The sequence below is a fragment of the Aotus nancymaae genome, unplaced genomic scaffold (assembly GCF_030222135.1).
Source record: "Aotus nancymaae isolate 86718 unplaced genomic scaffold, 86718_ANA_hifiasm-v0.15.2.pri h1tg000051l, whole genome shotgun sequence".
Classification (NCBI taxonomy): domain Eukaryota; kingdom Metazoa; phylum Chordata; class Mammalia; order Primates; family Aotidae; genus Aotus; species Aotus nancymaae.
In genome coordinates, this window is record NW_026988465.1 from 774984 (window position 1) to 789775 (window position 14792).

The window sequence follows — 14792 nt, forward strand, 5'->3', positions numbered from 1 at the left end:
TATTAGGGCAGGAGCTCAATAAAATAGCCACGGGGACTCGGCAACACTGCATCTCTCTGTGCCTCAGTTTCCCCATCTGTACTGGAGGCCATCCTCGTATCTACCTCAGAGGATCTTCAGGAAGATTTAAGGAGCTAAGTCACGTAAAGTTCTTAGCAGTGTCTAAGAAACAAACCCTCAAGAGATGCTAAAAATCGGTATTATTCTGACCAAAATATCTTTAATGATATTTAAAAGAGCCACAAAATCAGGGCTATTTATATATTGGAATTGTATTTTTTTAAAATGAGGCATTCATCTAACCTGAGGCCACTTAAATGTTTTATAATAGCTTTCTTTTTGAAATCAAAAAATATTGAAACTCCTTTCAGCATGTCCATTTTTTTCTAAGAGTTCCTACAGAGCCAGCCTTGGGAGTGTCTTCCTCCCGGCCAGTGTCCTTTACGGCAGCGCACTCTCATGTCCTCCACGCTAAAGTTTAGCTCGTCATTTGTCGGTTCTGTTCCTTACTCTCCAATGTTACGCAGTGCAGCTCGGTCCTTCTCTAATTTCCTCATTATTTCCCATACGACGTATTTCTTCTTACCGCCTTCCCAGGCGCTTTTGCCGATCACGCTGATTGCCAGCAGCTCTTTCCGCTTGTCACAGTGAAATTCCAACCGAACAGAGCGCAGCTCATAATTCACCAGCCTCACACACTCAGCCCTTTGCATTTCTTTCTCCAGGCGTCTCATGCGACACACACACATTAGGTAGGCTCCAGGTGACAATCTTTTTCTAATAGCTTTGCACCTGATTAAAAGTCCTGGGGGAAAGTACAAGAAAACTGTACCCACATGCTTCCTGCAGGCTTGGAGGGATGGGTTTGGGTGTGGAAAGCACTTTGCCAGCAAGATGCCCCCTCTGTGCCTGTGGGGAAGTCGGGGGAGCAGGCTGGGCAAGACTTCCCTTCTCTGAACCTAGAACACTGCTGTGACTGAAGACTCCACAACATGCCTGCACGTGTGCGTGTCCCCACAGCGCAGAGGAAATGCGCAGAACCAGGACCCAGCTTATTTTACTTTCTTTCATCACTTCCAGGAATACACATGACTTCTGCTGTCCGAGATGGTCAGGACATCCGTTCCCATCGTGGAATTGGACAGGACCATCAGATCTCACAGACACTTGGAGGATGACATCGGTTTCATTTCACTACAGAATCTCGAACCCTCTTTCATGTATGTAAAGTGTGTGTTCTACACAGCTGACTCATAGGATCTTCTTTTGCAACTTACCATCCTTTTTCAAAATATGTTAGGTCCTATGTGTGCTTCCCAAACAGCAGGGCTCAGCAGCGTCTCCAGAGCCCTTCTTAAAACACAGGCTGCCAGGCCCACCACAGAGGTTTGACTCAGCAGGCCTGGGGCTGGCGCTGGGGCTGGGCGTGAGATCTGGTTTCTAACAAATTCCCAAGTGATGCTCATGCTGCTGCCTTAGGGACTGCACTTTGAGAACCACTGACACTTGAAAACCAGTTTTTAATGCTTTTCCCACACTTGTGAGTGATTTGGTGAAGCTTTCTTCATTTCTTGGTTTCCCCACTTACAAACAGGAATAAATCCACCAACTCCCTGTTCCTTGGATCCAGGAAGGGCTATGGTTAATACATCTTCACACAGAAGCAGCGTGCAGCTGATTTGAGGAAAAGCATATCTCTTAAAAAGTTACTCAATTAGCTGATATCACAGTGCCTGTGTCTGCCAGCGGGGAGGCATAAGATGTCCAAGTGCGACGTTTTCTTTCCTTGCCCCACTGCTCCACGAGGGCAGGGCTGTGTGCCCTGCTTACGATGACACCTCCACCCCTAGAAAATACTGCTTTAAGCACTCACATGTTGGGCTGAAAGCCCTCACTGGGGAGCTTGTTGAATTAGCATCAAAATCCTGCACCTACTCTTAGAGCAGATGAACACATTGTTTTTTAAGAGACAGGGTCTTGCTCTGTCACCTGGGCTGCAGTGAAGCGGTACAATCATAGTTCACTGCAGCCTTGAACTCCTGGGATCACGTGATCCTCTCACCTCAGCCTCCTGAGTAGCTGGGACATAGGCATGCGCTCCCATATCTGGCTAATGTTTTAAATTTTTTGTAGAGATGGGGTCTTACTATGTTGCCCAGGCTGGTCTCGAATTGCTCTGCTCAAGTGATCTTCCTGCTTCAGCCTCCCGAAGTGTTGCGTACAGGCATGCGCCACCACGCTCAGCTGCAAATTTTTGCGTTATAAATGATACTGTGTACTCAGTACCTTAATTCACCTAGTGAGGAAAGGTGATGCAGGCACCAAAGTTTTGGGAGAGTGGCACTCACATCTCCATTATCTCTAGAAGCCTTTACTTCCTGTGACTTCCTCCAAACCACTTTAGATAAACACCACGTGGACAGCCTCTCCAGCAGCCTTCTCCCTCCTTTGTCATTCCTCAACAGTGAATTCCTGTGCAGGAAAACTGATGTCACCCTGTCCCACATATTACCTTCCTGATCTTCCACGCTGAGGTTTTCTAGGATGTTCTAACATATCGCAGACCTGGACCTCCCTGTCCAGCCTCTGGGTGCGTCACGCTGTTGCCGCTGCCACCTCTTCCTGCCAGGGTCTCCACTTTCGGGTCACTTCATTCCAGAATTCTGGAACCCTGTGGCTACTGCATATTAATTAAGCCTCTGTATTTTCTCTTTGTCCTAATGTTTTGACCGTGACCTGGCTTGCGGAAGGACTCCCAGCTGAGGGGAGAGCTCTGTCATTAAGCCACACACCTGGTGCAGGCTGCAGACACTCAGAAGGGGCACCTTTCCCCAGTGTGTACAATTTCAGAGCGGCAGCCCTTGCACCCAGCTCCCTCTTCCATCCCGGCACCCCCAGCCACCTATCTTCCCAGTGCATCTAAGTGGAAATCCTCCCAGATACTCCTAGATGTTTCCTTCTTCTTGTGGTTTGGATCTTGCATCTCTCCCCAACCCTTCACTTGTTGGCTGTGACCCTGGAATGATTTCACATTTATTCTGGAAGAAGGATCAGTCGGTATGACTTCCCTCTAGATGAGCGCTGAAGCCCTGCCGCTCTTTACTGAGTGATAATAAATGCCTGAGGAAAATGACCAAAGGTGCCTTTCTCTTCAGGCATCTGCATCCATCAGTGGAACTACCGCTTTGACGGGGTTTACTTTCAGTTGAAAAACATTCACAAGTACTCTCTCCTCTGCTGCTCTTCCTTCACAACTAAGTGCTCAAGTTTGATTCTGCAAAGCACACAAGAGTACCAACGCCTATTCTCTGGCCACCTGCTTCTGCAGCTCTTCCTTCACCTAAAGCCCAGCTGGTCCTGCCACGGCCCAGAAGGCTCAACATATTATAAGCATCCCCCGGCAGCTCGTGCAATGACACCGCTCGCCTGTCTTGGCTCCACTTGCTGGGGCATAAATCATTCATGCGTCCCATCTTCCCCGCGTCACTGGAGAGCTCCTGCGCTCACTGCACCCCTGCCACGTCTCCGTCCAGTCTCTGGGTGCATCACGCTGCTGCCTGGGCAGCGTCTCCACTCTTGGGGTCACTTCAGTCCAGAATTCTGGAACCCTGCGTTTGCTGCATATTAATCAAGGCTTTGTATCTTCTGTATTTCCTAATGTTTTGACATCTGGGGCTTTGCTGATTCTAGAGAGGCTGTTCCTCCCAGGGTTGGCTAATTCCTAGACAGAGCAAAAGATTCACCTGCAAGTGCGCTTTTCACACGCAAACCAACCCATCCAGAGCCAACACCCCAACCACTTTCTGCGTTGGGCTCTCACATGAGGGCTACTATCCACCTGCCCCAGTCACCCAGGGGCCAGGTTCCAGACCCGAAGGACAGTCCTATGCCCACAAGCTGCAGAAATGATCAAACTACCAAAACTAAACCTGCGCAGCCTGTCTCACCTGCTCCTCCTGCAGAAACCACAGTAAAGGCTCCTGCCCACGTTTTCCCCTCACCGTCTGCCTCCTGACCTACCCTGGTGCTTCCCAGGAGGCCCTGTGTAGCCCCAAGTGCCCCCTTTACCTGGGAACTGAGAATAATAAATGATCTTTCAATGGCAATTGTCTCCTGGCCCGCTGACCTCACTCTACCTGGATCATAATAAAACCACATCTTAACACAGGCTGCAGCCTCAGTCAAGCCTCTTGGTCCCCTCACGCTGTCACCCTCCACAGTAGGATGGCAGGACAGGACTTCAGGCTCCAGCCCTCCTGAGCTTCCATGTTTCTTAAAGCTCTGGCCTCCCTATCTCAGGAAACGGACCCAGCTGCCATCACCGCCTCCTCTTTCACCTTTGAGAGTCACCTCAGATCCATCAGCAAGTCTCACCAGGGCCACTCCCAAAGTATCTCTCGAATCAGCCCTCTGCAGGTGACACCTGGCCTTCCCTAGTGCAGGCACCAGGACATCACACAGCCCAGCGTGCGCGCTGCCTCTGCCCTGGCCCTCGCCCGGCTCCATGCCTTCTCCACAAAGCAGACAGATGGGTCCTCACAGAGCCCAATCCAGGGCATATGACTCCTGCTTAAGACCCTTCAGTGCGTCTTATGTCTTTGTAGAACAAGCCTGTGCTCCTCAGGCCCCATAGGGTCTGACTCCACCTGCCTTTCTGAGTCACCTTCTGTCTCCCTCTTGTCCACTATGCTCCAGCCATGCTGGCCGTCCTCCTCTCCTTGTTCCAGGATAAGCCGAGCAGAAGCCAGCTTTTACTTTGGCTGTTCCCATTCGCCTAGGACTCTTTTCCACCCAGAAGTTTGTGTGACTTCCTCTTGCCAAACATTTAGGCCCAGCACGAACATCAGCCCCTCAGAGGGGTCTCTCCTGACCACCCTACTTGGTATGTAACGCTATTTAAAAGCATGTTTGACCGGGTGCGGTGGCTCACGCCTGCAATCCCAGCACTTCGGGAGGCCGAGGCAGGCGGATCACGAGGTCAGGAGATTGACCACCCTGGCTAATGCAGTGAAACCTCATCTCTACTAAAAATACAAAAAGTAGCTGGGCGTGGTGACGTGTACCAATAGTCCCAGCTACTCGGGAGGCTGAGGCAGGAGAATCGCTTGATCCTGGGAGGCGGAGGTTGCACTGAGCCGAGATCGCTGTGGCCATTGTTACCAGCCTATATGACAAGAGTGGAATGCCATCTCAAAAAACACAAGGCATGTTCCTCACGTTTGTGAGTATGCAGGCTTCAGGCTCCCGCCCACCTCCGCCCCACAATGTGCTTTTCAGGCGATCAGGGGCTCACTCTGGAGACGTATCTAGAATGCCTGGCATCGGGGACAGCACGAGGTGGTGTGGCTGCTTAACAAGTATCAGCTCCCTTCACTGCCCTTTCAGATGCCTGTATCTTCCACAGTTCCTGAGAAGCACACTCCCCGGTCTATAGGTTTTGGCCCTCATGGGGGCTTCCCCGTGGATCTGTGAACTTTGCCTGTGAGCTCATCTTCAAAGAGATTTTTCTTCTGCATGAGTCCTAATGCCTCTGTGGGAGGCTCTGTTTTGGACCCTGAGGGGTCCAATGAGCTTCACGGGTTCTTCCATTGATATTTAGCCTCAGGGAGCACCTGGAATTTGGAACACACAGCCCTGTGTGGTGCAGACTTCAAGGTTCCAATTTCTTCGGGCGAATCTTTTTCTGCCCACGGTCCAAGGCAGTCTGCCAGCTCTGGGCTGAGTCCCTGTGGCAGGCAAAGATCTCCCAGTCCTGTGGCCATTGACAGTTTTGCCTCCTGGCTTGACTGAAGGAGCTCAGTTCTAACTGCATCAGAGGCCTCGAGCTCAGTGCTAGCCCCCACAGGTGTTCAAACCCAAGCTCCTCACGCTCCTCTCTGGTGCAGATGCCCTGGGAGCTGTCTCGGTGTCTGCTCCTGCTGTGATTCCCTCCTTGGTTTGACCCCTGGGAACTTCCCTTTCTTCTTCTTCTTCTTTTCTAATAATATGGAGTTTTGTTCTTGTTGCCCAGGCTGGAGTACAATGGTGTGATCTCAGCACACCGCAACCTCCGCCTCCTGGATTCAAGCAATTCTCCTACCTCAGCTTCTCGAGTAGCTGGGATTACAGGCATGCGCCACCACACCCGGCTAATTTTGTATTTTTAGTAGAGATGGGGTTTCTCCATGTTGGTCAGGCTGGTCTCGAACTCCTGACCTCAGGTGATTCACCATGTCAGCCTCTCAAAGTGCTGGGATTACAGGTGTGAGCCACCGTGCCCAGCCTGGAACTTCCCTTTCTTGCACTGGAGCTCAGTGTCACACTTGTAAAAAGCGCTGTATTGTATCCAGCGTTTGCGGGTGTGTGTGGAGGGGTCAAGTCTGTTCAGTCTGCCATCTCGACCAGAAGATCCTTTCTGGCCAGTCCCCACACTTTTGTCTTTACTGTCCCTACCCCAAGAAGCCACCCCTTGGGGACTGTGCCTTGTGCAGCTGGGTTTCTAGTCCTTGTTAATGTACCTGCTCCTCCGTCTGCTCTTCAGAGACACAGCCCTCCAAAACACCAAGTACGCTGCTGGGCACCCTGGGCCATGCAATAAATACTTGCTCATTAAAGGAAAGCAAGCAACTTTCAATATTTTGCCACCAACAGCTGGTCATGCTGGCTGGTGCTACAGCTCACCCGCTCTCCCTAGCGGGCCACTTCATCCTGTCAAGTAACAGAACCCACTGCAGCAGATGGGAGAAGGACTATTAAAAAAGAGTAGGCAATGACTGGCTTTTAAAGCCAATAATTCTAGCAGAGCCTTTTAAGGCTAGTAGGCAAAGGTGGTTTACATTTCTCACCACCAATGTTTTTAACCTGGCCCCGTTACACCCAGACTCCTATATATATTAAGAGGATGCAATAAAAGTAACAGTAGTGACTAATATTTAATATTTATGAGTATTTATAGAGCAGACATGTACTAAGCACCTTAATAGTAATATAAACATGAAAATAACTATGATTATCATGGCAGTTAACATACACATGGCACTAAGTGACAGGCACCATTCTAAATGTCTCATACATTAATTCACTTCCTCCCAACCCCATTATTGACCATGATGACTCAGCTGGTGAACCCGAGGCACAGAGAGATTAAGCGACTTGCTCAGGGCACACAGCTATTAAATGGCAGAGCTCCAGGCTCCACGTCCAAGCCACCCTTCAGACTGCGCCTCCATGCATGTGTTTTCCACGCATTATTTCAGACTTCAAAACAACCCCATGAAGTAAGAACTATTATTATCCACTTTTTACAGAGATGACAAAATAGGGACTCAGAGAGGTGTGCAGCAAGCTGAACTCAGCACAGCCAGTCGCTGGGCCAGCTCTACCCAGACTGCAAAGCTGGAGCTGAAAGTGGGAGGCAGAGCACCTGGGAACCATTGTCCTCATGCACACACGGGCACATACACACACACATATGCACATACACGCACATACACACACACACACACACACACACACACATGCACACACATTTACTTCTGCAAGTCCCCTAGGTGCCTTTTCAAAAGCTATACAATTTGTTTTGTTTTGTTTTTGAGGCAGTTTCACTCTTGTTGCTCAGGCTGGAGTGCAATGGCACAATCTCTGCTCACTGCAACCTCTACCTAGTAGGTTCAAGCAATTCTCCTGCCTCAGCCTCCCAAGTAGCTGGGACTACAGGCATATGCCACCACGCCCAGCTAATTCTTGTATTTTCAGTAGAGATGGGGTTTCACCATGTTGGTCAGGCTCTGGTCTCAAACTTCTGACCTCAGGTGGCCCTCCCACCTCGGCCTCCCAAAGTACTGGGATTATAGGCATGAGCAACCGTGCCTGGCCTATGATTTGTTTTTAAAACTGTGTATTTCAAAGAATTTTGCTGAGGTTTTAGAATATATTTAAATAAATGAATGCCTTATCTTGCCTATCAATAGACCTCTATATGTTTCTAAAGTTAAAAAAACCCTGGTACAGGACAGCAGCAGAGGAGGTGGCAGAGAGGATCTGCTGGGGTGGGGACGAGGGATGGAAGCTGAAGGAAGACAGGGGCCTGCTAGGGAGACGGGGTGAGCTGCAGCACCAGCCAGCATGACCAGCTGTTGGTGGCAAAATACTGAAAGTTGTTTGCTTTCCTCTAATGAGCAAGTATTTATTGCATGTACCAGGATGCCCAGCAGCGTACTTAGTGCTTTGGAGTGCTGTATCTCTAAAGAACAAACAAGGACTAGGGGCCAGGCAGGGTAGGACAGGAGCCAGGTGTGACAAGAGTCAGCCCGCTTCAGGTCCAGGCTCTGACACGAGCCAGCGGGGGTCGGGGGACCACAGTTCTATCCTCGGTACGATGGGCTGCTGAGATATGGGGTGGAACCATTTACTATCACAAAGTGCTTGCCATCTGTGCCTGGTACATCAGGAAGCACAGAAAAGCATTTGTTAGCTAAATCAGCACCCTTGAACTCCGAAACAGCTAAGCCCAGCAAAGGCCACCACAAGGGAGGGGGTAGAAAGGCTTCCTTAGGAGATAAAAGGAAGAGAGCTGCCCACTCCATCCTTATCCAGGGAAACTACTGCTCATTCTCTGCCCCTCAAGGCCCTGCTGGGGCACAAAGGCTGTCCTGGAACACACCTGTGCCGTGGGAGGGGTCTGGATGTCTGACTTTGGACAAGAGCTGGAGGGGGCCCCAGCAGAGGAGCCCAGTTCTGGCAGCTGTGGCTGCTGAGTGGACTCTCTGGCAGGTGACCTCTTCCCAGCTGCTATTGCTGGTCCCATGCTGCCACCGAGGTCCTCACGATACAGGGAGCAAGACCCAGGCTCTTGAGGAAATGCGCCTGCATCCTTGTGGTACATCTATTACCAGGGAGGGGATGAGGGGGCAGTACCACTAAACAAAAAGGTAGGTGCTTTCTTCCCTCCCAGGCACCTGAGCAAAGGAGGCTCGGCTCCAGAGAAGCCTTAAAGCAAGGACACAGCTGACTGCACGGCTGCGGGAAGCTGGTTTTCATTGTTGACTAAATAGTAGCAATACAGTGTCACATGCATAATCTACTTGTAGGTGAGGTGAGAGTATCAGCATGGAGGGGGATGGGAAGGAAGGGAAAGGAAGAAAAACAGCATTTATAAAAAGGTAAAACAATCATTTTTTGGGTAAATATCTCTCTATCCATGGAGCAGTGGTTTTCAACCTTGACTCAACATTAATTCCCTAGTGAGTTTTTTAAAAAACCCAGTTGCCCTACGAAACCCCCTATACCAGTGTGTTTAGTGTTTTTTCCCCCTGAAACTAGCAAATCAAAACATTTAAGGTTACTCTTAGTTCAAAAACACATATTGTTCCCGCTTCCTCTGCTCTCCAGACGTCACTGAGCTTGCTGTCCAGCACGTTCCCCCTCATGCCCATCCTGTTGCCATTCCTTCCTGTCCATGATGCTGTATTAGGGGCCGTCTTGACCTCTGGACAGAACACCAGGCATGTCCATCTACTCACTCCCACCCACGTGTACCACCCACCCCTTCTTCTGGTTCTTGCTGCAGTGTGCCTGGGGCACTCCGAGTTCCAGGCAACCTGAAACTGATACTGAGCAGGGATGGGTAAGCTATTTTTTGTAAAGGACCAGATAGTCAAACTTTCAGCTTTATACCACAGCATCCTGCTGCATCCACTCAACTATGTGTATAGCCAGAAAGTAGCCATAGTTAATACCTATGTAAACGCATGAGCATGGCTGTGTTCCAATAAAACTTTATTTGTAAAAACAGACAGTGGGTCCAATTTGGCCCACAGGCTGAAGGTTACCTACCCCTCACCTAGAAGAGATAGAGGGGCTTTTCTAAATCACTCCCTTAATATCTCCAAATTCCCCCCTCCCAACACAAGACCCCCACCTCCCTGAAAATCCTTTCCTAAAAATTCATGTCAGAATAACCCTGTGGCGTGGACAGCAAGTAGGTGTGAAACCAGACTGACCAGCAGATTTGCAGATTTTTGGAGCTGGGTGAAGGGGATGGGGGGCTCATTCCATGCTTCTGTCTACTACTGTATATACCTGAACACTTACAAGACATAAAGTTTAAAAAATAAAATTGTTTAAAAAGGAAGGAAAACCTTCTCAGACAGAACCACAAGCTGAAATGAGTGGGAAGTTTGGGGATCGTGTGTCCTGCCCGTGGCTGGGCCTTCAGGAAGCACATGCAGACACACCAGCCCAGGGCACCGTGCGGAGGATACTCACGACCAGTACAGCAGCATGAGCAGGAAGGGGCAGATGATGAGGGCCTGCAGCACCTGCCAGTCCCGGCACAGGGCGGCTAGCCCAGGCATGAGGAACTGCCCCGCCATGGCCACGAAGCTCGCCACCATCGTAATCATGAACCGTTTTCCAGGGGGGCACAGCTCTATTCCTAGAACACAGAACCAATGAGAGAGAGATGAGTACCCTGCTCGATGGTCCGGGGAGGGAGCCCTGGGTGCACCCAGGCCAATGCAGTGCTCAACCCACCACCGACTGAAATCGTTTCCATCTGCTGCCCACCACAAGTGCCCTATGTGGTGTGCCAATGTTTTACGAGGGCACTGAGGCTCCCAATTGGGAGATGGTTATTCAAGGCCACAGAACTAGTCAGTGACAAGGGGATGCCGTAATTCAGAGGTGCTCAGCTCAGAAACCAGGAAATGGTGCTGCTTAAGAGAGAGATCACCCATTGTTCCCGCTTCCTCTGCTCTCCAGACGTCACTGAGCTTGCTGTCCAGCACGTTCCCCCTCATGCCCATCCTGTTGCCATTCCTTCCTGTCCATGATGCTGTATTAGGGGCCGTCTTGACCTCTGGACAGAACACCAGGCATGTCCATCTACTCACTCCCACCCACGTGTACCACCCACCCCTTCTTCTGGTTCTTGCTGCAGTGTGCCTGGGGCACTCCGAGTTCCAGGCAACCTACTCACACTGTGAGACGGTGGGGAGGCTGAGCTGAATCCCAGCTTGTCTATTAAACAAGACAAAAACAAACAATAAGGCTGACTCAGACCATAGAGCAATGATCCTACCAGAAAGCCCCTTCTCCATGTGGGAGTTCTGTTGGCCATTGCAATGCGGGAGAGTTGTGTGCCCTTTCTCTGTCACTGTGAGACACCTCTCCCTGGGCAAGGGCCATGTCTAATACATCCTTGTAGCTCCAAAACCAAAAACAGTGTCTATTTTCAACAAATGCCCACTGAGTAGAGGGGGACCACGGCCTCTCTGATTTGCAAGAATCTCGTCTTTTACTTTGACCTTGAGTCAAAAAGATCAGAAAACTTTAATCTGTAGCACCCAAGTGACAACCAATACAGACCTACTGCATGAATCACCGTAACGAAAGCCCTTTCTAGTAGAAAAGCAGCTGGGTTATATATATATTTTCCCTAAAGAGCACGTAAAATTCTTCTGCAATATGTGGTATTCTCTAAAGGTTTCTTGCTTGCTTGCTCTCTCAAACGTAAGGTAAGAAGAAGAGGAAGAAGGAAGACGGGGGAGAAGAAGAAGAGGATAGAGGAGGAGGAAGACAGATCCTTGGGAGATAACACTTTCTATGCCTGTGTGTTAGAGGCTGTTTGGATGGTGGGCTTCATGGATCGGCTGTGACAGCTCATCTGCTGGCTGTCTAGAGACCACAGCAGAGGGAGGAGGTCAGAAGGCAATAAGAAGGGAAAACAGACTAGAGAGAGAACAGATGAATTACACTTGGCTATAAGGATATTATCAGCCCTAACAAGGAGAGGGCACTATGCCAGCCAATTCCTACAGCAGCTCATCCGCTAGAAAAAAAATTATTATGCCATCAGAATTTCCATTCCTGCTCAGTCACAAGCAAACAGATCGTCATCATAGCTAACAGCGAACAAGAGAGAAACCAGATTTCACTGATTATTGCTTATAAAGAGGTTTCTACCACTTAATTAGGAAAACACGATTAAATGGCTCACTCTTGCCCATTTGCTGCGATGCTGTTAATTTCGTAGCATAGGTCATGTTCATTTAAAAGATCACTTCCTAGCAGGGTCCAGATCTGGCATTTCTGCTCTTACAAATAATAAAGAAAACAAGGTCTTTAAGAAAAGACTAAGAGTTGTAGGTCTCATTTTCACATATTAAGCACAAGCAGTAAATTGGCTGCTATGGAAACCAGAAATCTACATTAGCGTGGTTAAGTTCAGTGTTGGAAGCTCGGCATGGGCTAGTATCAGATAAGAAAATTCAGCACTTGGCCATCCAGGTAACCTTTAAACAAAGTCAAAGAGATAATGTGGAAATAGCATGATGGCGTTGTATCAGTGGTTTGCTGGTTCAGCAGACATACATTGCTTGCTGCTTTTCTCTTCAATACCTCTCTTTAATTTAGTGACACGATACAATGAAAATATCTGCAATTGGCTGGGCGCGCTGGCTCACACCTATAATCCAGCACTTTGGGAGATGTGGGCGGGTGGATCATGAGGTCAGGAGTTTGAGACCAGCCTGGACAACATGGCGAAACCCCGTCTCTACTAAAAATACAAAAAAAAATTAGCCGGATGCGGTGGCACATGCCTGTAATCCCAGCTACTCGGGAGGCTGAGGCAGGAGAATCGCTTGAACTTGGGAAGTGGAGGTTGCAGTGAGCTGAAATTGCACCACTGCACTCCAGCCTGGGCGACAGAGCGAGACTCTGTCTCAAAAAATAAAATAAAATAAAGAAAATATCTGTAACTACACTTCTTTTACCAGAGCCCGCTTTGGGATGTCTAACCCCACATCCTAATCTACACTGATATGATGTCACACAAAGGATCACGAGGCCACTTCCCAGACCAGGTTCTAGGTTTGAAGATGAGCAGGGAAAATGGTCCCTGGCTGGGCCAGTCTGACTTCAGTCTCCTCTGGCTACAGGTGAATTGCTGTGGCTGGCACATCTCTTAGTGTGACTGTCAATATGACAATGATTAAATGGTCACAGGCTTTCTTCCAAAGGTTCTCTCAATCCTCTCCTGTATGTAAGTGGTCGGTGTGGTCCCTAACCCTTTGCTGCCTGAAGAGTAGTACATGAACCTGCTGTGTCGGTATCACATGTGAGCTTGTTAGAAATGCAGCATCTGAGGTCCCACCCAGACCTATAGAATCAGCATCTGCATCTGTATGAGCTCCCCAGACAACTCCTTGAGAAGCACTGGCTCGCTGTGTTTCCTCAAGATTGTAAGCATGTTTTGCCTCGCAGACATGTCTGTGGGAGCTGAAGAAGTGGAATGACTTTCTGACCTCTCCACTCTTTCTGCTTTTGCTACTAATCCTAGCAGAGCCTCGACTTTATTTCATCAGGTAGAAAAATGCAGAGCACTCCAGCAGAGACTTGGTATTTTAGCATTCCTGCTGAGGCAATGTAAAAACACAGTGGGCTGATGGAAGGACACAGGTGTGGCCATCTGCAAGTAACTACCTTATTTGCCTTGACTCACCAGAAAATCTTTCCAAACTGCTTGAATCTAACTATATTCTGAAGGTGGCTATAAAGATGTTTTTGTAAAAGAAAGCAATGAGTAAGGAACTGCAGGCACTTGAGGATTGCCATTAATCACATGTTTCTCTGGAAGATGAGAAATCAGTTTTTTGTCTTTTTTTTTGAAGTGGGAGAGGAAAGAACACATGAGGACATTTAAGCCTTGAGTCCTGGAATCCCTAAGGAGGGATGGGGATGCAGGTGGATGGTTTCTGCTGCAATCTGCAAGTAGGAGCATTTGGTGCAGCAGCTCCCACACCTTGGAGATGGTTCCAGTCACCTGGCCAGGCCCACTGGGGCTTGGGCTTGCAAGGCAGGGAATGATGTCTGTAGTCCAACTGCCCCTTCAGGGCCTGGCTAATGTGGAGAGCAGATCACTCACAGGCAGGCGTCCACAGTGCCCGCGGAAGACTTCGGCTGGCAGCTGTGTCCTGGTACTTGCTAGAATCAATCTCTTTGCCAATGGAGCCAAACCCAGATCCTCTTAGTAGATTTTCATTTATGGGTAGCAAGACTCTCCCTGGTTATCTAAAGCATTTAAGGGCCATAATAAAATATCATCTTGGGTGACGCATCAAAGATTCAAACATTAAACTGTTTCAAGTGGCCAGTGTGTAGCACTTCCACTGCTGTGGTTAGAAGCCCGGACTCCGCAGCCACAGTACCTGAGTCCACATCCTGCTCCTGGTACTCAGAAGCTGCGACCTTGGTTCAGTCAGCTAGGAGTTCTGTGCCTCCATTTTGTTGTCAACAAAATGGGGTGCTGTGAGCACTAAACAGCGTATTTTGTTGGAACATAAGTGCTACGTGTTAACGTTTATGAGTAATAATCTCATGCATGACTTTTGCAGATTTTGGAATACTTGCATATGTATAATAAGGCATCTTGGGCAATGGACCCAGGTCTAAATGCAAAATTCATTTATATTTCATCTACATCTTGCACACATATCCTGAAGGCAATTTTATATAAGATTTTAAGTAATTTTGTGCATGAAACGAAGTCTTGACTGTGACCCATCACATAAGGTCATGTGTAAAATTTCCTACTTGCAGTGTCGTTTAGGTGCTCAAAAAGTTTCAGAGCATTTCAGATTTCAGATGTTTTGATTAGGAATATCCAACCTGCATAACAGTATAATTATTGCCAAGTCTCTCTTTGGCCTCATTTGACATGGTGAGATCCCATCTCTAAAAACCAGCCAAGCAACCAACTAATCAAACAAACCACCATTCCTTTTCCCTAACACCTTAATGAGGAATGCTTA

General features: G+C 48.7%; 1 protein-coding gene across 3 annotated transcripts in view; it reads right to left on the reverse strand.

Moving 5' to 3' along the window:
- The window catches only part of SLC22A23 (solute carrier family 22 member 23), a 188595-nt gene that overhangs the window by 41981 nt on the left and 131822 nt on the right, over positions 1-14792 (reverse strand). For all 3 annotated transcript variants that reach the window (XM_012440281.3, XM_064362940.1, XM_064362941.1), the window contains one exon: positions 10246-10414. In XM_012440281.3, the coding sequence (XP_012295704.3) occupies positions 10246-10414 (169 nt within the window). Of the gene's footprint in view, positions 1-10245; positions 10415-14792 lie in introns of those variants that run through there.